A 27,475-nucleotide genomic window follows, 5' to 3' on the forward strand; every position below is an offset into this window, starting at 1 on the left:
ACCATACTTACATAACAAGAGTTTTTAGAAGAATAAAGTCGTTGGTACATATTTGTTTTCTAAGTATAGCTTTGGGCATAGTTATAAATATTTTAGTTTGTGGGTTAATGCTGTACCTTGTCATATCCTAACCTACCTGGTCTTTCTTGGAGTAATAAAATAGATATCCTTGAGGCCAATATCCAAAGTTTCAGAATATTCTCAGTCATCTGGCTCTTCTACAGAATAAAATTAGACTGGAAATAAGACAATGGTAAGCCAAAGAAGCCTCCTTTGCCCACCCCTCGCCTAAAGGGCTCCATTTGTAAAAGAAGTACAGACCAGAAATCCTGTGCCCTAATAGATCCCTTTCTTGATACCAGCCTGCTGCTGAGCTTTAGCTTCTCATTTTTAAATGAGGACAAAGATACCTACCCTACTAGTCATAGGCATGATCTGTTGGTTTACTATTATCTCAAAGTACTTTGTAACCCACATAGCAAGCTTATATAATGATAGCTACTTTATACTGAGTACTAAGTTCTAGGAATAGTACCGGAAGCTTTATATATATTATGATACCTCTTCTAAGCCTCAACACAACCCCGCACAATTGTTATAATTACATTTGATGTACAATGAGTTAACAGAAACTCATAGAGGTTGTGCAATTTTCTGAAGTCAAATAGGTTGAAAGGGATGAGTCAAGATTCACGTCAGTATTTCCAAATGGAAGCTTTAATTTTCTTTCTACTCAGAACTAAGGCAGCAGTATTGTTTAATGTCCTTAAGAATGGTAGGTGGCATTAAGAAAAGGGGAAGAAAAAATACTGAATAATCTGTCCCTTCCAGGAAAGCTGACAAATAACCTTGATAAAATCAATCCTTATATTTTAGAGAAGACCACCTGAAAACCCCTGGGCTTCATACATTTTTATGTAGTAAGTGTTGAGTAAAAAGGGAAAATAGATGTTTTAGATGCAAGAAGAGTTTGGTAGATCCAAGCTTAGATTTTTTTTCATAAGTTCCACTCTAGTTATATTGTCAATCATATACACAAATCACAAGTGACATGAAATAAGAAAAACTTAAGGACTTCCTTTGCTTTTGGAAAACCTATGGTAAACAACAGAAAGTTCTTTTCAGAAATGCAGCAAATTATTTTTTCGTAATAGCTAATATGGCTTCTTTAGGCATTAAGAGAGATTTATTGCATTTCTATTTATAATCTTAATACAGCTATATTTTCATTCTTTATAAAAATCAAGTCTCTCAGCAGAAAGAGTGTATTTTACCACAGTAATCTTTAAAGTCCATCACTAAAGATGTAAGTATACACACTAATTTCTAACCCCCTAGAGCATTTTGCACAATGGATTTTAGACATTGGAATAAATAGTTGCTCAGGAAAGCGGTACTGCCTCATGCAATATGATTTAGTGGTCAACATTCTTGTTTTCCAAAAAAAGGGAAATTTCATGAGCAGAAACATTAGGCTCCTTGAGATTTCACTGATGAAGAGAATGTTTCTGAGAAAATATATCCTAACAGGTTGATCACAGATCTGGGGGATTCACTCCTCATAATAGCACTGCCGGACAGAGTCATGTTAGCACCTATATTTGCAGTTATGGATCGTGTCATACCTGCCCTAACATTGACCTCTGTGTCTAAAGATGGCACTGGATCCTCCACTGTTGGACTTTTGACACTGTATCTTCCATATGTTGCTGCCCTCCAAATTCAGGTTCCACTGGCATAACAGAGCTTGTATCTATCTGATTAGCCCACGTTGCTAAATATTCCACTGTAGCTCCTAGTTTGATGGCAAGTCTAACTAACCTTCATCTCATTTTCCCAAGTATCTTTAATCAAAGCCCCAGGGGTCTTAGTATCCTCAAGATGAAATGTATATTGATTGGCTACTACTGCAGCCACTGGCCTCACCCAGTGTTCCAGTCTGGACACCATCCTCTGCATGCCAAAGAATCCTGGCCTCGCTGCTTTTAGAAACTCTCTATCACAGGGTGACCAAAGGTGATGTGAACAAAATGCCCATCTATTTCATCTGGGTGCAGATAATTGGCCTGGAGGCCAATGTCTGGAGGCACTCAGTACCCAAATTTGGCCAGGTTGCTGTTGAGGATGGATGGGCCAGTCTTACAGCCAGACATTATGGTACTGGTTCCCAAGAACCAAGTTATTCCATGAATTCCCTGGTGAGATGAAGGTGTCCTCTCAATCTGTCCTGTTTTAAAATGTGTTGGTACTTTAATTGTTAAGCAGTGACTAATTTTTCTTTTGAAACGATGATCAATTTTCCCAGTGTAAATCAAAGTAAAGCCATGAGTTATAGCTTTGAAGAATTTATTTTAGAATCAGTTATGTCTGAAGTTTACTTGCCTATTATTCAAATGAGTCAGAACTAGCAATTTGCTTTGTTTTTGTTAAGTGCAGTTAGATAACAGAAGAGCTGGCTTGTTTAGTGATTTCACTAAAATATGCAAATAAATAGCCTCAAATCTCCACTGATGTGCCCTCTGTTAGTAATATAAATGGGATCAAAGGGCTAGTAAATGTTTTTGTTCCCAACTTCCTTTTAAATGAAATTCTTCCTTTCAAATTAAATTCTATGTGTGTATGTGCATGTATATAAATATACGTATATATACACACATATATATTTTTTCCCATTTAATGTATACATCTCCTATAATGCTAATTCTTTCTTATTATGTTACTCCTACAAGAAATTTGGCATATTTTTCCTATTTTGCATTATAGTTTCCTTTTATCATCAATAAATTTACTTTTAACAAATGTTCAGAGTATGAAAATGTTTTCCCATCAGACTCCTATGGTGTTGAGCTTTTTTTTCTGATGCAGAGTAACAGAATGTTCAATTTGGGGGATTTCCCATCATGGGAACACGCTCTCCCTTACTACTGAACTGATTTACAGACAGAGTTTGGCAGGTTCATATATGTATAAGCAGAATAGTAGCAAGACATATGAAGACCTATAAGCCTTGCTTTTTCACTGTTGCTTTTTCATCTAATCCTGGCACAACTGTGAAAGAACCAGAGTTTCTAAACAAGACATTGTAGGCACAATTGGGTATTTTGAAGGCTATCATAGGTGTAATCCTTAAACCTTCATTTGGAGGATCCAAGATCAAAGTGAGTGCTTACGTTCTACTTTTTTTCACTCCAAGTTTTTATTTAAATTCCAGTTAGTTAACATACAGTGTCACATTAGTTTCAGGAGTAGAATCTACTGATACATCACTTACATGCAACACCCAGCATTCATTACAAGTGCCCTCCTTAATACCCATCACCTATTTAAACCATCCTCTCATCCACCACCTCTTCAGTACTCTAGGTTCTACTTTTGAGAGATAAGTAATGATCTTATTTCAGACTATAGACATGCTGCTGGCAGCTCTACTGTTAATTTTTATTTCCTAGACCAGTGTCTAAGCATCTTCATTAACTATGGAAAGGTCATTCATGTTAAAATTTGTCCCTGGACATATTGGAATTTATTCCTGGGATTAAGAAAGGATGCCTTGTAGTAATAGGCAGCTCTTTTATGCATGATAACATTGATATCTGTGGTGGTCCAGAACTTCAGGAATTACTTGATCTGCCTCCCACACTTCCCTTTGGTGGGTGCCAAATGCAGTTATCTACTGTGTCCACTGACTCTTCTTGCAAGACCTCTCAGTGACCTAAGCCCTTTCCTTTAATGCCATTTTTTGAAAGCCTGAGCTGCAGTTGTTCTAGATAATGCCTAGATCTGATCTTTTCAATGAATGATGTGGGCTTTGTATGAGGATTGCAAAACCAACATTAATCACAAAAACCATAGAGATAATGGAATAGGAATAAGAAATCTTTCAAAAAAAAAAAATCCTTCAAAAGGTTCCTAGTGTTCTCATTTTAACACTCAAAATACCTATGAGGGCCCTCCATGCTCAGTCTATGCAGTCTGGGCCTTCCCTATCTGCTTCTGCCACACTAAACTTTCTGTGTATGTCTATCTGCTCCTTGACTCAGGCCTTCCCACCTGCTATTTGCTCTTTCTAGTCCACCCCCTCCACCACCCTGCCCATACCATTTCTTACTTAATTTTGTTCACTTTTTAGTAGATCTCAGCTCAAACACCACTTTCTTAAAGTTTTCTTTAAGCACCCAGATTCAAGGTGTGGCTCTCCTTTTATTTACCTTATTAGCAGCCTAGAATTGTTTATAGTGCATTTCACAAATGTATTTATATTTTAATTTTTAAAATTGATGTATAGTTGACACAATGTTGTATTGGATTCAGGTGTGCAACATAGCAATTCAACATCTGTATATGTTATGCTGTGCTCACCACAAGGTAGCTACCATCTGTTTCCATACAAGGCTATTATAATACCATTGACTCTATTCCCTATACTGTGCCTTTTATTGCCAGGACATACTCATTCCATAATTGGAAGCCTGTAAATCCCACTCCTCTTCACCTATTTTGCTCATCCCCAACCTGTTCTCCTTTGGCAGTCATCAGTTTGTCCTCTGTATTATGGATCTATTTCTGCTTTTTATTTGTTTTCGTTTTTGTTTTTGTTTTGTTTTGTTTTGTTTTGCTTATTCATATGCTTGTTTTTTAGATTCCATATATAAGTGAAGTGAAATTACATAGTATTTGTTTTTCTCTGACTTATTTCACCTAACCTACTACCCTCTATGTGCATCCATGTTGTCACAAATGGCAAGATCTCATTCTTTTTATGGCTGAGTAATATTCCATTGTGTGTGTTTCTTTATCCATTCATCTGTCAACGGACACTTGAATTGCTTCCATGTCTTGGCTATTATAAATAATCCTGCAACAGACACTGAGGTTCATGTATCTTTTCAATTTAGTATTTTCCTTTCTTTGGGTAAATACATGCTAGTGGAATTACTGGATTGAATGTATTTCTATTTTTATTTTTTTTAATTGAAGTATGATTAACATACAGTGTTATATTAGTTTCAGGTGTACAATATAATTATTCAACAATTCAGTACATTTCTCAATGCTCATCATAAGTTTATTCTTAATCCTCATCACCTAGTTCACCCATCCCCCACACACCTCCCCTTTGGCAACCGCCAGTTTGTTCTCTTTATTCGAGAATCAGGTTTTGTTGTTGTTGTTTTTTAAGATTTTATTTATTTATTCATGAGAGACACAGAGAAAGAGAGAGAAAGGCAGAGACACAAGGCAGAGGGAGAAGCAGGCTCCATGCAGGGAGCTTGACATGGGACTCTATCCCAGGTATCCAGGATCAGGCCCTGGGCTGAAGGTGGCGCTAAACTGCTGAGCCACCCGGGCTGCCCAAGAGTCAGGTTTTTTGTTTGTCTATGTTTTCTTTATTTGTTTTATTTTTTAAATTCTAACATATGAGTGAAATGATGTGCTATTTGTCTCTATCTAACTTAGTATTTGTTATCAGCATGCTGTGAAGGCACACACACGAGTTGTGTCTTTCTACAAGGTCAACTTTATTCAATCATAAAAGCAAAGTTAGATCATAACTATAAAGCAGGTTCAGGATACCACACTCAATGACAATTCACCGTGTCATTAAACTTGGCTTCTTACATAGCATACAGAGCAGGACAGAAGACAAACCACACAACAAACAAGATAACAGAAGGGTGTTGGTTGTTAATGAACCAAAGGACCAAACATAAAGTTGGTCTGTGGGCCTGCATTTGACATAAGGCCTTAGTCTGGTCTGGGTCAGTTCTGGGCACTTAGACTGCTTCTTATGCTCAAGCAGTGAAAGATCTTGGTCCTGTTCAGAGATTAATCAGGCAGGGGCTTTGGTGGCCATTGCCTATTTTAAGTGACCAAACATAGAAAGGTCAGGTCTGAAGAGTCTGAAATTTTGCTGCCAAAATCCTTCCCTTTTTAAAGGGATTTAATTGGTTTCAGGTTCCTGCGGACCTCCTCTGGTTCTTCTTGTTATCAGTTCTGGGGGGTCAGCTGACATTAGTCACAGGATATCTTCTCCCTGTAGCACCTTTAAGTGCTTGTGTCATTGCTTGACACAGGCCCCTGCTTGACACAGGCTTCTACTTGACGTGAGAGACTCCATTTTGCTCTCTACAGCATTATATCCTTTAGATCCATCTATGTTGTTGCAAATGGCAAGATTTCATTCTTTTTTACGACTAAGTAATATTCCATTGTATGTATGTACTACAATCTCTTTATCCATTCACCTATTGATGGAAATTTAGGTTGTTTCTCTACATCATTCACTCTAGAGCTAAGTAGTGTGCAGTGATTACATATCCTTCTCTATGGCTCTAGTATCATGACTCCTATGCCATTACAAAATGTTCTGAATAGATAATTCCAGAATGGTAACATAAGAAGCTCAAACAGTTCCCTCTCTGTGATGAAATAACCACACTGGTAAAAACTATTTTAAAAAGCAATAATGAAGAGGCACCTGGGTGGCTCAGTGGTTGAGTATCTGCCTTTGGCTTATGTCATGATCCCAGGGTCCTGGGATCGAGTCCTGCATCGGGCTCCCTACAGGGAGCCTGTTTCTCCCTCTGCCTATGCCTCTGCCTCTCTCTTTCTCTCTGTGTCTCATGAATACATAAATAAAATCTTAAAAAAAAAAAAAAAGCAATGGAGGGGCACCCAGCTCAGTATGATAGAAGCTTCATCCTAGGCAAGTATAGCTAAGAACACAGGGCCCCTTCTCCTTCTAACTTCCAGGGGAGAACAGTGGTATCTTCTCAAGAAGAGTAGGTTGCAGCATTTATCATTCCACTCCCGTCCCCTGCATGAGTTATGAAAACTAAATGTTGAGTCAGTGTATCCAACAGTTTGGGGCTACCTTCATTCATCCAGACCCACCCAAAGTGTAGGCCTTGATTTCTACCCTTGCCCAGTTCCTTACTCCTAAAGCAAGGGAATCACGCAGAAAAAAACATACCATTCTCCAGGCTCCTAACTCCGGAGCCAAACCTCAGAGATTTTGCCCAGGGAGGGCCCCAAAATTCTCTACAAAAGTACTGGTTTTCTTTAAAGCACAGCCTTAAACAGACTCTCATAAATAATGGAAGCTTTGGTGGAAGGCAATTAAGAGGTGGTAGGTAGCTGTATGAGAGACACAGGCTAACAATAGGCCACCTAGTGTTCCAGAGAGAACCAGGGAAAGACAGCTAAGAGCCCTTCCAGGGTCAGAAAAACTTCAATGACCTCTAGCAGAGAAGCTAGAATTTAATCAGATCAGATCACCAGAGCAGTTTATGCTTCCAGGTTATTGTAAAAAACAATAGAGCAATCAGCCAGCAATTAGTGTACCCCAATAGCTGGATGTATATGGTAAGCCCTAAGAAAACCACAAATAAAATAACTCAAATATAATATAATACTGAAGAATAAAAATCTGCAGTGTTCTTAACATTGTGGTCAAATGAATTCTCCTTTTTAACATTTCATGAGCTGCTCAAAATCATTTCATATTTTAGTTTCTTCCTCTTTGGAATATGCTTTTCTTGTAAAACCTTTTATCTTTCCTAGAATTGCTGACCGCTTTCTTTTTTTCTTGCCTTCTGTGCTTGAATATCTTCAAGCTTTTCTAAGAATTCAGTAAGTCTATCCTGTTGACTCCTTACTAAAATTTTAAGTATGTAGTACAGCAGATGTTGCACAGTAGATCTCTTGAAATTTTTCATACTGCATGACTAAAACTCTGTATCTGATGAACAACTCCCATTTCTCCTCCCCTGGCCCTAGAACCCACCATTCTACTTTCTGTTTCTGTAAGTCTCACTACTTTAGATATCTCATAAGTGGAATCCTGAGGTGTTTGTTCCACTCTGACCGGCTTATTTCACTTAGTATAATTTCCTCAATGTTTAATTATCCTTGTGGTAGCATATGACAGGATTTCCTTCTTTTATCAATGGATGAATAATATTTCATTGCATATATATATATATATCATATTTTCTTTATCCATTCATCTGTAGATGGACGTTTAGATTATTTCCACCTCTTGGCTGTTGTGAACAATGTTGCAATGATCATGGGAATGCAAATATTTCTGCATGATCCTGGCTTCAATTCTTTTGGATAAATAGTCAGAAGTGGGGTTGCTGGGTTATATAGTAGTTGTATTTTTAATCTTCTGAGGGACCTGCATAGTATTTTCTATAGTGGCTGCACCATTTTACATCCTAACAGCAATATTGGCACAAGGGTACCAATTTCTCCACCTCCTCACCAACACTTATTCTTTTCTCATGTTTTGTTTGTTTTGTTTATTGTGGTCATCCTAACAGGTGTGAGGTGATACCTCCTTATAGTTTTGACTTGCATTTTCTTGATGATTAATGATGTTGAGTATTTTTTAAATATAGCTATTGATCATTTGTAGGTCTTTTTTTTGGAGAAATCTCTATTTAAGTCCTTTTCCTCCCTCATCCCATTTTTTAAAGTAGGCTCCACATGGGGCTTGACCTCATGACACTGAGATCAAGAATCAGACATTTAGCCAACTGAGTCACCCAGACACTCCTGCCCATTTTTAATCAAGTTGTTTTATTGCTATTGAATTGTAGGAAATCCTTATATATTTTGGATATTAACACCTGTTCATTCTCTTGACTGTTTTCTTTGATATGTAGGAGTTTTATAATTTGATAAAGTCCCACTACCTATTTTTGATTTTGTTGCCTGTGATTTTGGTGTTATATTCAAGAAATCATTGCTAATACCAAGGTCATAAAGCTGTTTCCCTGTTTTCTTGAAGGAATTTTATAGTTTCAGGTCTTATTTTTAAGTCTTTGTCCATTTAGAATTGGTTTTTATATAAAGTGTAAGAAAAAATTTCATTCTTCTATATGTGGATATCCAATTTTCCCAGCAACATTTTTTAAAAGACTATCCTTTCCCCATTTGTAGTCTTGCTGTTGTCCTGTTGAAGACCTTTTGACTGTATACATGAAGGTTTGTTTCTGGGGTCTCTATTTAGTTCTATCGATCTATATATTTGTCTTCATTTCAGTACCATACTCTGTGATTATTCTAGCTTCGTAATAAGTTTTAAAATCAGGTAGTGTAAGTCTTCCAACTTTATTCTATTTTTTTCAAGATTGTTTTGACTATTCAGAACCCTTTGTGGATTCATGTGAAAATTAGAATTATATTTTTCTATTTCTGTGAAAAATGCCACTGGGATTTCGTAGGGATTACATGAAATATGTAGACCACTTTGGGTAATATGGGCATTTTTTTTAAATTTTATTATTTTTTTTTATTTTTAAATTAATTTTTATTGGTGTTCAATTTACCAACATACAGAAAAACAACCAGTGCTCATCCCGTCAAGTGTCCACCTCAGTGCCCGTCACCCATTCCCCTCCAACACCCGCCCTCCTCCCCTTCCACCACCCCTAGTTCGTTTACCTGAGTTAGGAGTCTTTATGTTCTGTCTCCCTTCCTGATATTTCCCAACATTTCTTCTCCCTTCCTTTATATTCCCTTTCACTATTATTCATATTCCCCAAATGAATGAGAACATACACTGTTTGTCCTTCTCCGATTGACTTATTTCACTCAGCATAATACCCTCCAGTTCCATCCACGTCGAAGCAAATGGTGGGTATTTGTCGTTTCTAATTGCTGAGGAATATTCCATTGTATACATAAACCACATCTTCTTTATCCATTCATCTTTCGATGGACACCGAGGCTCCTTCCACAGTTTGGCTATTGTGGCCATTGCTGATAGAAACATCGGGGTGCAGGTGTCCTGACGTTTCATTGCATCTGAATCTTTGGGGTAAATCCCCAACAGTGCAATTGCTGGGTTGTAGGGCAGGTCTATTTTTAACTCTTTGAGGAACCTCCACACAGTTTTCCAGAGTGGCTGCACCAGTTCACATTCCCACCAACAGTGTAAGAGGGTTCCCTTTTCTCCGCATCCTCTCCAACATTTGTTGTTTCCTGCCTTGTTAATTTTCCCCATTCTCACTGGTGTGAGGTGGTATCTCATTGTGGTTTTGATTTGTATTTCCCTGATGGCAAGTGATGCAGAGCATTTTCTCATGTGCTTGTTGGCCATGTCCATGTCTTCCTCTGTGAGATTTCTCTTCATGTCTTTTGCCCATTTCATGATTGGATTGTTTGTTTCTTTGGTGTTGAGTTTAATAAGTTCTTTATAGATTTTGGAAACTAGCCCTTTATCTGATATGTCATTTGCAAATATCTTCTCCCATTCTGTAGGTTGTCTTTTAGTTTTGTTGACTGTATCCTTTGCTGTGCAAAAGCTTCTTATCTTGATGAAGTCCCAATAGTTCATTTTTGCTTTTGTTTCTTTTGCCTTTGTGGATGTATCTTGCAAGAAGTTACTGTGGCCAAGTTCAAAAAGGGTGTTGCCTGTGTTCTCCTCTAGGATTTTGATGGAATCTTGTCTCACATTTAGATCTCTCATCCATTTTGAGTTTATCTTTGTGTATGGTGAAAGAGAGTGGTCCAGTTTCATTCTTCTGCATGTGGATGTCCAGTTTTCCCAGCACCATTTATTGAGGAGACTGTCTTTCTTCCAATGGATAGTCTTTCCTCCTTTATCGAATATTAGATGACCGTACATTTCAGGGTCCACTTCTGGGTTCTCTATTCTGTTCCATTGATCTATGTGTCTGTTTTTGTGCCAGTACCACACTGTCTTGGTGACCACAGCTTTGTAGTACAACCTGAAATCTGGCATTGTGATGCCCCCAGCTATGGTTTTCTTTTTTAAAATTCCCCTGGCTATTCGGGGTCTTTTCTGATTCCACACAAATCTTAAAATAATTTGTTCTAACTCTCTGAAGAAAGTCCATGGTATCTTGATATGGATTGCATTAAACGTGTAAATTGCCCTGGGTAACATTGACATTTTTACAATATTAATTCTGCCAATCCATGAGCATGGAATATTTTTCCATCTCTTTGTGTCTTCCTCAATTTCTTTCAGAAGTATTCTATAGTTTTTAGGGTATAGATCCTTTACCTCTTTGGTTAGGTTTATTCCTAGGTATCTTATGCTTTTGGGTGCAATTGTAAATGGGAGTGACTCCTTAATTTCTCTTTCTTCAGTCTCATTGTTAGTGTATAGAAATGCCATTGATTTCTGGGCATTGATTTTGTATCCTGCCACGCTACCAAATTGCTGTATGAGTTCTAGCAATCTTGGGGTGGAGGCTTTTGGGTTTTCTATGTAGAGTATCATGTCATCGGCGAAGAGGGAGAGTTTGACTTCTTCTTTGCCAATTTGAATGCCTTTAATGTCTTTTTGTTGTCTGATTGCTGAGGCGAGGACTTCCAGAACTATGTTGAACAGCAGTGGTGAGAGTGGACATCCCTGTCTTGTTCCTGATCTTAGGGGAAAGGCTCCCAGTGCTTCCCCATGGAGAATGATATTTGCTGTGGGCTTTTCGTAAATGGCTTTTAAGATGTCGAGGAAAGTTCCCTCTATCCCAACACTCTGAAGGGTTTTGATCAGGAATGGATGCTGTATTTTTTCAAATGCTTTCTCTGCATCTAATGAGAGGATCATATGGTTCTTGGTTTTTCTCTTGCTGATATGATGAATCACATTGATGGTTTTACGAGTGTTGAACCAGCCTTGTGTCCCAGGGATAAATCCTACTTGGTCATGGTGAATAATTTTCTTAATGTGTTGTTGGATCCTATTGGCTAGTATCTTGTTGAGAATTTTTGCATCCATGTTCATCAGGGATATTGGTCTATAATTTTCCTTTTTGGTGGGGTCTTTGTCTGGTTTCGGAATTAAGGTGATGCTGGCCTCGTAGAACGAATTTGGAAGTACTCCATCTCTTTCTATCTTTCCAAACAGCTTTAGGAGAATAGGTATGATTTCTTCTTTAAACGTTTGATAGAATTCCCCTGGGAAGCCATCTGGCCCTGGACTCTTGTGTCTTGGGAGGTTTTTGATGACTGCTTCAATTTCCTCCCTGGTTATTGGCCTGTTCAGGTTTTCTATTTCTTCCTGCTCCAGTTTTGGTAGTTTGTGGCTTTCCAGGAATGCGTCCATTTCTTCTAGATTTCCTAATTTATTGGTGTACAGCTGTTCATAATATGTTTTTAAAATCGTTTGTATTTCCTTGGTGTTGGTAGTGATCTCTCCTTTCTCATTCATGATTTTATTAATTTGAGTCTTCTCTCTCTTCTTTTTAATAAGGTTGGCTAATGGTTTATCTATCTTATTAATTCTTTCGAAGAACCAACTACTGGTTCTGTTGATCTGTTCCACAGTTCTTTTGGTCTCGATATCATTTAGTTCTGCTCGAATTTTAATTAACTGTCTTCTTCTGCTGGGGGTGGGGTCTATTTGTTGCTTTTTCTCTAGTTCCTTTATGTGTAAGGTGAGCTTTTGAATTTGAGATCTTTCCAGTTTTTGAATGGATGCTTGTATTGCGATGTATTTCCCCCTCAGGACTGCTTTTGCTGCGTCCCAAAGATTTTGAACGGTTGTATCTTCATTCTCATTAGTTTCCATGAATCTTTTTAATTCTTCCTTAATTTCCTGGTTGACCTTTTCATCTTTTAGCAGGATGGTCCTTAACCTCCACGTGTTTGTGGTCCTTCCAAACTTCTTGTTGTGATTAAGTTCTAATTTCAAGGCATTATGGTCTGAGAATATACAGGGGACTATCCCAAACTTTTGGTATCGGTTCAGACCCGATTTGTGACCCAGTATGTGGTCTATTCTGGAGAAAGTTCCATGTGCACTTGAGAAGAATGTGTATTCAGTTGAGTTTGGATGTAAAGTTCTGTAGATATCTGTGAAATCCATCTGGTCCAGTGTATCATTTAAAGCTCTCGTTTCTTTGGAGATGTTGTGCTTAGAAGACCTATCCAGGGTAGAAAGAGCTAGATTGAAGTCACCAAGTATAAGTGTATTATTATCAAGGTATTTCTTGAGTTTGGTTATTAATTTGTTTAAATATTTGGCAGCTCCCACATTCGGGGCATATATATTGAGGATTGTTAAGTCCTCTTGTTGGATAGATCCTTTGAGTATGAGATAGTGTCCCTCTTCATCTCTCACTATAGTCTTTGGGGTAAATTTTAATATATCTGATATAAGGATGGCAACCCCTGCTTTCTTTTGAGGACCATTTGAATGGTAAATGGTTCTCCAATCTTTTATTTTCAGGTTGGAGGTGTCCTTCTGTCTAAAATGAGTCTCTTGTAGACAGCAAATAGATGGGTCCTGCTTTTTTATCCAGTCTGAAACCCTGCGCCTTTTGATGGGGTCATTAAGCCCGTTCACGTTCAGAGTTACTATTGATAGATATGAGTTTAGTGTCATCATATCTATTCAGTCCTTGTTTTTGTGGATTGTTCCACTGAACTTCTTCTTAAAGGGGAATTTTAAGAGTCCCCCTTAAAATTTCTTGCAGAGCTGGTTTGGAGGTTACATATTCTTTCAGTTCCTGCCTGTCTTGGAAGCTCTTTATCTCTCCTTCCATTTTGAATGAAAGCCTTGCTGGATAAAGAATTCTTGGTTGCATGTTCTTTTCATTTAGGACCCTGAATATATCCTGCCAGCCCTTTCTGGCCTGCCAGGTCTCTGTGGAGAGGTCTGCTGTTACCCTAATATTCCTCCCCATAAAAGTCAGGGACTTTTTTTCTCTTGCTGCTTTAAGGATCTTCTCCTTATCTTTGGAATTTGCAAGCTTCACTATTAAATGTTGAGGTGTTGAACGGTTTTTGTTGATTTTAGGGGGGGATCTCTCTATTTCCTGGATCTGAATGCCTGTTTCCCTTCCCAGATTAGGAAAGTTTTCAGCTAGGATTTGTTCAAATACATATTCTGGCCCTCTGGCCCTTTCGGCGCCCTCAGGAACCCCAATTAAACGTAGGTTTTTCTTCCTCAGGCTGTCATTTATTTCCCTTAATCTATCCTCATGATCTTTTAATTGCTTGTCTCTTTTTTCCTCAGTTTCCCTCTTTGCCATCAACTTGTCTTCTATGTCACTCACTCGTTCTTCTAATATGGGCATTTGAACAACATTAAATCTTCAATCCATGAACACATGTATAGCTTGTCATTCATGTCTTTACCTTCTTTCAGCAATGTTTTGTAATTTTAAATGTTCATCTTTCATATCTTTAGTTACATTTATTCCTAAGTATTTTATTCTTTTTAATGCTATTATAAATACAGTTATTTTCTTAATTTTCTTTTTGGATTGTTTACTAGTTTATGGAAGTTCAACTGAGTTTTATATGTTGATTTTTTATCCTACAATATTGCTTAATTAATTTAGTACTTCTAACAGATTTTTATGTGTAGTATCTTTATAGTTTTCTACATATAAGATTATGTCATCTGCAAAAAGATAATTTTACTTCTTTTCCAGTTTGTATGCCTTTTATTTCTTTTTCTTATCTAATTACTCTAGCTAGGACTTCCAATACTATGTTTAATTAAAATGGCAGGAGTGGTCATCCTTGTCTTGTTCTTGATCTTGGAGGAGAAGCTTTTGGTTTTTCCCTATTGATTAGGATGTTAGCTGTGGGCTTGCCATATATATGTATTTTTTATTATATTGAGATAATTTCCTTCTATTCCTTGTTTCATGAGTGTTTTTTTTTTATCATGAAAGGGTATTGAGTTTGTCAAATGTGTTTTATGCATCTAATAAGACAATCCTGTGATTTTTATCTTTTATTAATGTGGTATTCTATTAATGTGGTATATTACACTGATTGATATTTTGTATGTTGTATCACCCTTGCATTTCAGGGATAAATTTCATGATGTGGGAGCCTTTTAATGTGCTGTTATATTTGATTTGCTATTATTTTAGTGGGGGTTTTTGAATAAATATACATCAGAGACTATGGGCTTGCAATTTTTCTTCTTTTTTTAAAATTTTTTATTTATTTATGATATTCACAGAGAGAGAGAGAGAGGCAGAGACACAGGCAGAGGGAGAAGCAGGCTCCATGCACCGGGAGCCTGATGTGGGATTCGATCCCGGGTCTCCAGGATAGCGCCCTGGGCCAAAGGCAGGCGCTAAACCGCTGCACCACCCAGGGATCCCGCAATTTTTCTTCTTTATAGTATATTTTTCTGGCATCAGTATCAGGGTAATGCTGTCCCCATAAAATGAATTTGGAAGTGCTTCTTCCTCATCAGCTTTGTGAAAGGGTTTGAAAAGGATTGACATCAATTCTTCTCTAAATGTTTGATAGAATTGACCAGTGAAGCCATATGATCATGGGCTTTTCTTTTCTGGGACTTTTAAAAATACTGATTCAATCTCCTTACTTGTTATAGGTCTATTCAGAATTTCTATTTTTTCATATTTCAATTTTGCTACATTTCCTGTTTCTAGTAATTTGTCCATTTCTTCTAGGTTATCCAATTTGTTGGCATATAATTGCTCATAGTAATCTCTTAATAACTCTTTTAATTTTGGTAGCATCAGTTGTAATACCACCTCCTTCATTTTCAATTTTGAGTCTTCTCTTTTTTTCTTAGTCTAGCTACAAGTTTGTCAATTTTATTGATCTTTCAAAACACAAACTCCATTTCATTGATCTTTCCTATTGTTTTTCTAGTCTGTTTCATTTATTTCTGCTCTGATTTTAACTATTTCCTTTCTTCTGCTAATTTTGGGCTTAGTTTACTCTTTTTCTAATTCCTTTTTCTAAACCTTTTTCTAAACCTTCTAATACTCTTTTTCTAAACCTTGTGGTTTAAAATTAGGTTGTTTATCCTAGATTTTTCCTCATTTTTGATGTAGGAATTGAATGCTATAAACTTCCCTCTTAATACTGCTTTTGCTGGATCCTAAGTCTTATTATGTTGTGTTTTCATTTTCATTTGTCTCAAGATATTTTCTAATTTTTTTTTTTGATATCTTCTTTGACTCACTGGTTCTTCAAGAATGTGTTGTTTCATTTCCATGTATTTGTGAACTTTCCAGTTTTCATTCTCTTACTGTTTTCTGGTTTCATTGCATTGTGGTTAGAAAATATATTTAGTATGATTTCAGTCTTTTTAATTTTGTTAGGACTAGTTTTGTGACCTGACATGCAATCTCTTCTGGAGAATGTCCTGTATGTGCTTGAGAAAACTATATTCTGTTGCTGTTGGCTGAAATGTTCTGTATATGCTGTTAGGTTCATTTGATCTATAGTGTTGCTCAAGTCTTCTGTTTCCTTATTTCTCTTCTGTCTGGATACTATCCATTATTTAAAGTGAGGTATTGAGAATTTAAGAAATAAAACAAATGAGCAAATGGGAAAAAAGAGTGAGAGAGAGAGAGAGAAAGAGAGAGAGAGGGAGGGAAATCAAGAAAGTCTTTTAACTATAGAGAACATACTGAGGGTTATCAGAGGGGAGGTGGGTTTAGGGGCTAGGTGAAATAAGTGATGAGGATTAAAGAGTATATGCCTCATGATGAGTACTAAATAATGGATAGAATTGTTGAATCAGTACATTGTACACCCGAAACTAATATAACACTGTATGTTAATTACACTGAAATTAAAAAAATAAAATGTTTAATTAAAAAATTTAAACATAATTATAAATTAATTAATTAAGGTACTGTAAATCTAATGTTGTTTGTCACTATTTGTCTTTTCCTTTCATTCTGTCTGTGTTTCTATGTTTCAGTGCTCTGCTGATAGGTGCATATTCATTTTTAATTGTTATATCTTTTCGGTGAATTGACCCTTTCATCATTATACTATGTCCTTCTTTGTCTCTTTATAATATTTGACTTGAAGTGTATTTTATCAAGTGCCTGGGTGGCTCAGTTCTTAACATCTGCCTTTAGCTCATGTGATCCCAGAGTTCTGGGATCAAACCTCATGTCTGGCTCCTTGCTCTTAGCAGGAAGTCTGCTTATTTCTCTCCCTTTGCTCCCTCCACCCTCCATTCATGCTCTTTCTGTCTCTCTCTCAAATAAATAAATAAAATCTTTAAGAAAGTGCATTTTATATGTTATAATTATGCCCCTTTCCCTGCTCTTTGGGTTACTGTTTGCATTGAATATCTTTTTTCTATTGTTTAACTTTCAACCTATGTGTATCCTTAAACAAAAAATTTATTCTAGGCATATTAGTGGATTTTTTTCTAATCCATTCATCTATACCATGCCTTTTGACTGGGGAGTTGAATCCATTTGCATTTAAGCAGTTCTTGGTAGGGAAGGATTTACTATTCCATTTTGTTATTTGCTTTCTGTCCTATAGGTTTTTATCCCTCTTTTAAACTTTTTCTTTCTTTCTTTTCTGGGTGGGGGGTGGTTTGTAGTGACATTGATTCCTTCGCAGTTTTGTGTTTGTTTTACAGCTATTTTCTTCGTGGTACCATGGAGACTTAAATAAAGCATCTTATATTTATAACAATCTATTAATAAACTGATAAATTTAATTGCACATAAATACTTTTCACTTTTACTTTCTCCCCTTTACACACTTTATATTACTGATGTCACAACTACATTTTTTCTATCATGTATCCATTAACATATTTTATAGTGATAGTAATTAAAATTTTTTTTATTCCAGAATTTTATACCAGGATTAAAAGTGATTTTTTACACACCTTCATTACAGTATTATTTTTGTCTGTATATTTATCTTTACTAGCAAGCATATTTTCATATGCTTTTGTGTTGCTAGTCAGGGTTTGTGTGTTACAGCTTGAAGAATTTCCTTTAGCATTTCTCGCAAAGCAGGTCTAGTGGTGATGAACTTTCTCAGCTTTTTTTTTCTTCCAGGTCTAGAAAGGTTTTATTTCTTCTTTATTTTTGAACAACAGTTTTTACAGACATAGCATTCTTTGTTAGTAGTTTTCCCCTTCAGCATTTTGAATGTGTCATCCTACTCCCTTTTGGCCTACAAAGTTCTTGCTGAAAAATCCACCGAAAGTATAATGGGGGTTCTCTTACACATGGTGAATTGTTTTTCTCTTGCTGCTTTCTGAATTCTCTGTCTTTGACTTTTGACGGGTTACTCATAATGTGCTTAGTGTGTATTTCTTTGAATTCACTGTGGTTGGAGTTCTGTGGGCTTCTTAAATCTGGATGTCAGTTTCCTTCCTCTTTCATTAAGTGAACTTTTCATTCCTTATTCTCTTTCTTTTTCTCCTGGGACTTCTGTAGTGTATATATTGGCCTATTTGATGGCATTTAATACATTTCTTAGGCTTTCTTCATTCCTTTTCATTTTTTTTTCTTTCTGTTTTTCTGACGGGAAAATTTCAAATGATTTGTCTTTGTATTCATGGATTCTTTCTTCTGCTTGTGTGAGCCTAATGTTGAACTGCTCTAGAGAATTTTTCAGTCTAGTTATTGTATTTTTCAACACCAAAATTTCTGTTTGGTTCTTCTTAGTATTTTCTATCTCTTTGTTGATATTCACATTTTATTTGTGCATTGTTTTCTTGAGCTCTTTAAGTATCTTTATGATGGTTATTTTAATTTTATGTCAAGTAATTCATATACCTCCATTTCTTTAAGACAAGTTTCTGGAGATTGATTTTGCTCTTTTATATAGGCCATGTTTCCCTGTTTCTTCATGTGTCTTATTACTTTGTGGTGGAGTTGGCACATTTGAAATAACATCTACATCTCCTAGTCTTTATGGACTGACTTTGTACAGTAGCAGACCTTACTAATCAGCCTGACTAGAGATTCCAGGGGACTCTAACCTTTTTGATGGAGGGAATTTAACTTCACTGGAAAAGGGATGTATTAGTGTGCAGTAGTAGAGCGAAGATTTCTGAAATCAAGTGTATGTGTGCGTGTGTGCATATACATATATATAGTCAGACTCTCAATTAGTTTCCACATTTTCAGTGTTATCTCTTCTTATACTTCTTTGTTTAGTATGAGCCCTTGCCTTAGTTCAGACCCTCTTTGGGATTCTACTGAACAGTCCTTTACTGCAGTTGGAAATCAAGATTTAGAGTGCTTCAATGATCCTCCCATGACCATGCAGACAGTAAAAAATAGAACTTTATGTACAGCCAATCTGAGACTTAGGAACCTATAGTTTTAAATAAATTGCATTAATGTATATCCATTACTGCATCTAAGGTTCCTTTGTTTCCCTTTTGCTGTAGCATTTCCTTTTGCTACCATGGAGGTCACTTCACTGTAGCTGCCCATAGTAGCTAGCTCATGTTTCCATATCCCAATCTCTTAAAACCCTTGTCACCAGCTTTCTCACTGGAACCGTTTACCCTCTTAGAGGCTCAGCCCCAAATAAGCCCAGCTAAGGAATCTTCTGACCTTCCTTAGTGAGAGAAGGAAGCATGCTTATTTGTTTTGCCCAAGTTAAGTAGAGTTCTTGCAATAATAGACATACAATATTCTTTGAAGCATGAATGAATGGTGTAAAGAACAGCAGACCAAATTCCTGATGTAGAAGACACAAGAGAGACTGTTGTTTAGGCAGAGGGATTTTCCGAAACGTAGAAACAGTATGATATGTTTTATAGAAAGGATGTTAGTAATGATAATTAGATTCTACAGTTTATTTATTTTTTTAAAGATTTTATTTATTTATTCATGAGAGAAACAGAGAGAGAGAGAGGCAGAGACATAGGCAGAGAGAAAAGCAGGTTCCATGCAGGAAGCCTGATGTGGGACTCGATCTCCTGACCGGGGATCATGCCCTGAGCCAAAGGCAGACACTCACCACTGATCCTACCCAGGCATTCCAGATTCTACAGTTTAATGCCACTAAAACAGCAGTTCAAATAACTCTTAAGTTATGCAATATAATGGGTTAATCTGGGAGCCCAACCACCATTTTTATAAACTACTTCTATAAGAAAATACTTTCTGAAAGACAAATAGTTTGTGAATGAATTTTTGGAAACAAAGAATTTGTAAATTGAAGTTAACATCTAAGACCATTAATCTGTTGATAATCTCTTTGCTTGTGTATTCTTCTGATTTATTTTTAAAGTTAAAGAACCATGAACTCAACAACTGCTTTCTATTACATAATAATACCACTACGGCCAATGCTTGCATTTTCTTTTTGCTTTTATGCCCATCCAGCATTCATTATGTTACCTTCCATGTAGGAAGTACTCAAAAAGCTTGTGTGTGTTTGTTTATTTATTTATTTATTTATTTATTTATTTATTTATTTTAATAACACTCTCACTCATCACAAAGAATAGTATATTCTAAGATACCAAGGGTTCTTTCTTCAACCTAATTAGCAATACAATAAATGACCTTCAGAGTATAAATGAACAACTTCTGTTGATATGGTTCTTAATATTAATAAAATAAGTAAATTATAATAATAGATTTGGATGTTTATAGTATTTTCCATAACTAGGAGAAAATTGTCAAGCTAAAGGATAGAAGCATCCTAATTTCAAAGGCCCCAGAAGCCTTGTGATCTAACCCACACTTTTAAGAATTTCCTCTCACTGGGAGACAGGTCTTATTAGAGAAAATACTATAAAGTAGTCTAATGTCTTGACAATATATCTATCCTGCTTTCTGGAAAAACTGTGTCTTGGAGTTTAGGATGATGTAACTACTTTTCTCTCAGACAATGGAAAGTTATAACTGGGGAAGAGAACTCATCACACATTTATTTTGAGTACAGTGACAAAAAGATACTTAGTTAACAAAAGACACTATTTTGCCTTTTCAGGTGTAACTGTGTAGAACCACATAATCCTAGCAATGATACATTAAAGGAATGGAAGGAGTCCAATATTTCTGCCTCTGACATAATTTGGGAGAACCTAACTGTATCGGTAAGTGAAATATTAAAAAGTAAGTCCTATCTTGATTTTCCTAATATAGGGGCTCTTGTTGACATTTTGAATGAATTATTGCCACTAAGGCAATAATATTTTGAATGGTTAATTATTATAAAAGTAATAGTTTTGTCCTAATTATACTTTCGTTTTCAGGTTTTCATTAGAAAACTGGGGTTTTCTTTCAGTATTAAGTTTTACTAATAGTTAGTAGACCTGAATTACTCTAACAGCAGTCATAATATGACTAAATTCACTCAAGGCACATTGAGTAAGAGTGGTGTTGACCTAAAAGAAACCATATGGCAGAACTAAGTGGGTCTTCTGTGTAAGGAATCCAGAATGCAGGAGGCCTGGGTGACCCAGTGGTTGAGTGTCTGCCTTTGGGTCTAGGAGTGATCCTGGAGTCCCGGGATCGAGTCCCACATCGAGTTCCCTGCACGGAGCCTGCTTCTCCCTCTGCCTATGTCTCTGCCTCTCTCTCTCTCTCTCTCTCTCTCTCTCTCTCTCTCTGTGTCTCTCATGAATAAATAAATAAAATCTTAAAAAAAAAAAAAAAGAATCCAGAATGCTTTTACTTCACTCTGTAATACTGCTCCAGCTGTTTGGAATATGCTGAGGTGGAGATGTTCGTTAATATTTTAGTGTAAATCTTGAAGTCTTTAGGAAGAACAAAAGTCACTAAGCAAAATTGTGGCACCTTCCTCAGGAAGAGCTTTCTTACATTTTCTTCTTATCTCCCACTCCAGAAAAGGAATGGCAAAGATTTTTTCACCTATCAAGGTTAAATCCTATACCTTTTAAAAACTTTTGGCTTCCTCTGTTTTGTGATTTCTTTTTTCACCCTCTTCATAGCTGCATTTCTCCATTCTTCCTAGTCTCATAATGTTTGTGCACCTCTTTTTCCATCCATATTGGCATCCTTCCTTTCAATCTAATCTCATAACTGGAGAAATTGAATGTCTACTTTAGTAAGTATTAGAATCTGAATTATTCTCATTACAAACATTATAATCCAATGCTCCTACCACTTTACTCACCTGTATAAGCTCAAGTCCCATTATAACCGTCAACATACCACTACATAAATTCTAGTTCAAATTCATTTTATGAAACACATGTTTTTTTTAGCAAGTGAGCCAGTTAGTGGAACATACAGATCTTTTTCTACAAATATCACAAAGAGCATTTGATCTATTGGTTATTTTCTCATTTTTCCCCATTAACTGTTTTCTTTCAGAATCAAAATCAAATTATTTACCTTCAGTTTAAAATTCTATCTTGACCTATATTTTATGATCTTTTTCCTTATCCTCATCATTTTCTCTAGAATAGACTTCCACTTGTTCTTGTTTTCTTCTGTTATAATTTTTATTCTATTCTATTTGTTCCTAGAAAAATAACATTACCTGACTGTTTCCCTTCAGAGAGCCATTGAAATGGACCAATAAAAGAAATGTTGAGCAAGAAAGAATGCTACAGTTATTGAGAATTTAGGCATGGGATCATGGTTGATATTCTGTAGTGTATCTTCCATTTATATTTCCTTTGTGTAAACTATAAAGATAATGTGTCTAACGAGTCCCTTGCTTGTGTACCTCATCTTGGTGTTCCCTTCAATGCAGAAACCCAATAATCCCATCTTTAGATTATTTAATATGATAATTTAGTCTATGTGTCATGTACTGCCTTAATAATTTACTGTTAAATAATAATATTTATTCTATGTAATGGCAAATCCTGAATAATAAACTTCTAAGAGACTCATAGCACAATTGATCTAGCTAGTCATGAAGTAATTTTAGATGTTAAAAGTTTTAAGGTCAAGTAGAGTACAGTAAAAAATATATTTTGCAATCAAAGCAAATCTTGCACTGTGTTTTGTTGTTTTTTTCTTTACGTTCTGTAGTAGGTGTTAACATTCTGGCAGAAATTTTCATATTATTTTTCATTAGTTAAAAGCAGTTTTTGCAATGGATAATTGCTAGTCTTGACCAGAAATAGCCTTTATCACCAAAGGGAATGCTACATAATGAAAAGATCTTTTAATTTTTAAGTCAATGAAGACCATTAAGTTTTTTTGTTTTAATAATTATGCTGAAGTTTTTTCAGCATAATCATCAGTATCACCAAAGGCATTTTATTAATAAAACATTGTGCTAATGGCTATTATAACTGGTTTTATAAAAATGGTGATATAACATTTATTTACATATTATTCATTTGAAAAGTTCTTTTGAATTGTTACGTATTTCATGAATTGTAATTTACACCTTGCTAACTCAGCAAGGGTAAAGAATTTTAGCTTTCTTTGATTCTCCCACACTGCTATGTGCATAGTAAGTATTCAATAAAAATTTAATGATTGTTTTGAAAAATAAATTCATGTCACAAATTTACTATTTAATGCAGGTGTTTTGTTTTTGTTCATTTTATTTTCCAGCTTTATTGAGGTATGTTTGACAAATAAAAATTGTATCTATTTGAGGTTGAACAACATGATGTTGATTACCACAAGTAAGCTAGGTAACATACCCATCACCCTTTCCCTTTTTTTCCTTCTTCTTCTTATTCTTCTTCCTCCTCCTCCTCCTCCTCCTCCTCCTTCTTCCTCCTCTTCTTCTTCTTCTTCTTCTTCTTCTTCTTCTTCTTCTTCTTCTTCTTTCTTCTTCTTCTTCTTCTTCTTCTTCTTCTTCTTCTTCTTCTTCTTTTCTTCTTCTTCTTCTTCTTCTTCTTCTTCTTCTTCTTCTTCTTCTTCTTCTTCTTCTTTCTTCTTCTTCATGAGAACCATTAAGATCTATTGTCCTAGCAAACTTTCAACTATATAACACAATATTATTAATCATAGTCATCATGTTACATATTAGGTCTTCAAAGGTTACTCATCTCACATAACTGAAGCTTTGGACCCTTTGACCAATATTTCCCCATTTTAACTTCTTCATCCCCACCAGCCCTTGGTAAAACTACTCTACTCTTTGCTTCTATGAGGTTGACTTCTTAGATTCCACATATAAGTAAAATCATGAAGTATTTGTCTTACCATGTCTGTCTCATTTCACTTAGCATAATGTCCTTCAAGTTCACTCATGTTTTTTGCAAATGACAGGATTTCCTTCTTTTTTAAGGGTAAATGATATTCCATTGTATATTTATACCACATTTTCTTAATCTTTTCATCCATCAACAGACATATAGGTTATTTTCACATTTTGGCTATTGTGAGTAATGCTCAACTCAGTTCTTTTATGGCAAGCTAGAATATATGTTTCTTTTATATAAGTATATATTTATATAAATAAATAAATATATTTATCAGTATCTCAAAATCAGTCATTACAAGGAATTCCTAGGCAAGGTTTAAAATATTCACATGCAATTTACTAGCAATTATCTCCGTGCTAGAATTACATATTTAGCTTGTACATATATGAGGGGGAAATACTAATGCCAACTTTAATTACTTATTCTCATTAACAAGATAAATATATTTTCTTATCAAACTAAATTTGTACAAACTTATAAAGTTGTTGAAACTTAGAATGTGTTTGAAGAATAATTGGTAGAAATGAGTTTGTCAACAATCATTAAATTTTTGTAAGTGAAACCATATGTTAGATTCAAAAAAGAGAACAGGATTTATATTTGGTTTTCACTCCTAAATCTCAGGACTGGCTCATGTGTATGTGTGTGTGTCTGTGTGTGTGTTAGGGGTATAAACCAGAAAATAAATGAAGAGATTTGTAGGTGACAGTTTTTCTTTTTAAATAACATATTACCCGCTCCTCCCTCCAGGAAGGAAAAAAAAAAAAAAACTTTTCAAAATTGCTTTGAATTAAAGTAACAAGGCGAGTTATTGGCAATTTATTATAGGTGATACAACTGTTCAATAATTCTTTAAGTGGCATCTATATTCTTAAGAATTGAGAACAAGGCCCAGCCAAGTCCATGGAATATTTAGAAGACTTTCATATCCGTACAAAAGACTGAAGATGGCTACAGATCTATGGATACTGTGTTTGTAATGGAGCTTCTGTCCTCTTTGTGTTTTGCTTTTCTGCTTTTACCATTATTTTGCTTAATAATTGCTGTAGAAGCATGTCTGGACAGGGGCAAGAGAAAAGACTAAAAACATAGGGATTCACTTTTGATACTTTATGTTTTTAAGAGTTTTGTGATAAGGAAAATTAAAGCCATAATTATAGTTGGGAGACTGCAGTCTGTTTGGCCTTTTAATTAACCAAGTTACTGTATTCTGTGTTAGCTTAATATGGATAATTGGAATTCAACTTTAGCCAGCAAGGAAGATATTTGGGGCTAGATTAGAAAAGGGGACAATTCTTTTAGATAATTTTAAGGTAAGTTAACAGCATTTTTCAATAATCCTAGCCATAGGGGTAGCTGCCCCAAATAGATTTCACTAGTTGTTGGTTTGTTTTTGAATAAAAATATGGCTATGATCTATTCTAAAATCTTTTGAGGGTATTTACTTTCTGCTATACAAGGAGTCCAGGGTCTGAGGCTTTGTTCATCAGGCAGGCTCTGTTGCTGATCAATCCATCAGTTCATATTTTCCTCTAAGATCTCTCTGTATCCATGGCACAATTCAATTTCTGGTTTGGTCCAGAATATGTCAAGTGCTACTCACTGGACCACTTAAATCATTATTTTCTCTGTTTTGAAAAAAAAGTAATACTTTGGTAATCTAATCTCTAGTATAAAATAAGAGAAACTAAAATGAGTTTAGAAGAATTTTTTATTTCATTTCAAAATATTTATATTTAAAGTGCTCAGTTTTTCTTGGAGAAAAGAAATTTTTTTGACTTTGCTGCCACCTCATGGCTAAGGTAGTAATTAGAATGATCCTTCAGGGGCTTATAAAAATATATACCAGGAAAAAACAAAAATGAGAAGTCCTAGTAAATATGAGCTTTGCCTTGCTCATGTAGTAACTTTCTCTTTTGTTTTGTAATATAAATTTGAGCTCCATCTTGGACTCCCAGTTTTATTCTCATGGGAATATACCATGGTTTCCTTGTTGCCTTTCTCATTCTCTTGGTAGCTTGTGGGTTAGATAATTCTACAAAATCACTGTTCTCTAATGCACAATAATATTTCCACCATAATATTGCCTATGGTGAGGCCGCAGCAAATTACTTAACTTCCCTATGTTTCTGTTCTCTCAGACATGAAATAGAAATAACGACATCTCTCTATTTCATAGGGTTAATGTGGAAATTAGTTAAGATGGTATATTTAATTGGGGGCGTAGTGTTGACCCTAGTAACCATTCACTATCAAGTATGTCATATTTTTAATAAATCTAGTGGATATTAGGTTAGATATACATTGATTGGTAGATGAATTAGTTTTATAGATTTAGACTTAATTTGGAAAAAGCAAAGATTTTAAAAGTGGTTCATGTTCAATTTTATAGTAATATAAATCTCTGATATTGCTCACTACCAATCCAAATAGAACTCATAAAGCTCACTCTGATGTCTATTAAATCACTGAGAACCATAGATGAAGGACTTCAGCATCTCAACTACAGTTGTCCTTCAGATGTTAGTTTTCTGAAAGAAATGTGTCCTTTTCTTTCTTACTAGCTCCGTTTGTTTTACTTCCTCTGGCAGGAATGCAAATCACTGCATGGAGAATATGTTGGACGAGCTTGTGGCCACGATCACCCATATGTACCAGATGTTCTATTTTGGTCAGTGATCCTGTTCTTTTCCACAGTTACTCTGTCAGCTACCCTGAAGCAGTTCAAGACTAGCCGCTATTTTCCAACCAAGGTACTTAGACTAGAATTTTTCTGATCAAAACATAAACCAACATAAAATGTGTTATAGAGTCATATGTGTTTTAAGACCAAAGAAATAGCGATTGCTATTGCTATTTCATAAAAGGAGCCATTCAAAGGCTTTTTTTTGTGTGCGAAGGAGCTACCACATTAGGGGTGAAGGATGATGAGGGAGATGAAGAGAAAGCATTTTATGATTCAGGTGCTAGGACTGCACATGCTTTTATGCTAACTTCAGATCCCAAAGATAAACTCCCACTTCCCCACTTATGCTTTTGGAAATCAGAAGCACACACTGCATTCCTGATTGTCACTTTCTTGCCCAGTGAACGGTGGGAACGATTCCAGCCTGACAGATACCTCATAGGAGCTACTGTTACATCCTCTAATTGGGAAAGCCCCTGCAAGACTCATTGGAACACTGTTCTCTTTTTCGTTTTTAAAGTGTCAGTCCCTCCCCCTAGCCCACCACGTTTGCATCTGCATATTTGGAGAGGAAAGTAAACAGAGAAACAGCTTAGTTCAATATTTAACACTGCAAAGTAACACCTATAATGTCTGACTCAGCCAAAAAGAAAAAAAGAAAAAGAAAAAAAAAAGAAAAGAAACAAGAAAACATGCTTTTTTAGGGATGAACTAAAGATTTTGATCAAAATTCTACTCTAAGAAAATGTTTTAAGATCTGTTTCTTCCAGAGGAAACTTCTGTTTTTGTCACCTCTTCCTTCCGTAAGGTGGAAAATTAATTCCTTTCCCCTCAAAGCTCAATTTGATTAATAAATTTTTTTTGATAAGTTGAAACACTAATCTCCCGCATTTTGTGTGGGTTTATGTGTCATAAAGTCATCCTAATAG

The 27,475-nt window shown here is 35.7% G+C and overlaps 1 protein-coding gene and 1 pseudogene across 6 annotated transcripts in view; one reads left to right on the forward strand and one right to left on the reverse strand.

Moving 5' to 3' along the window:
- SLC4A10 (solute carrier family 4 member 10) overlaps positions 1 to 27,475 on the forward strand; it is a 295,705-nt gene that overhangs the window by 231,518 nt on the left and 36,712 nt on the right. For all 6 annotated transcript variants that reach the window (XM_041723548.1, XM_041723547.1, XM_041723549.1 and 3 more), the window contains 2 exons: positions 20,707 to 20,812; positions 26,452 to 26,613. In XM_041723548.1, the coding sequence (XP_041579482.1) occupies positions 20,707 to 20,812; positions 26,452 to 26,613 (268 nt within the window). The remainder of the gene's footprint in view (positions 1 to 20,706; positions 20,813 to 26,451; positions 26,614 to 27,475) is intronic.
- On the reverse strand, positions 1,471 to 2,153 carry LOC121501649 (annotated as a pseudogene).

This window comes from Vulpes lagopus, chromosome 11 (genome assembly GCF_018345385.1).
Source record: "Vulpes lagopus strain Blue_001 chromosome 11, ASM1834538v1, whole genome shotgun sequence".
Taxonomy (NCBI): Eukaryota; Metazoa; Chordata; class Mammalia; order Carnivora; family Canidae; genus Vulpes; species Vulpes lagopus.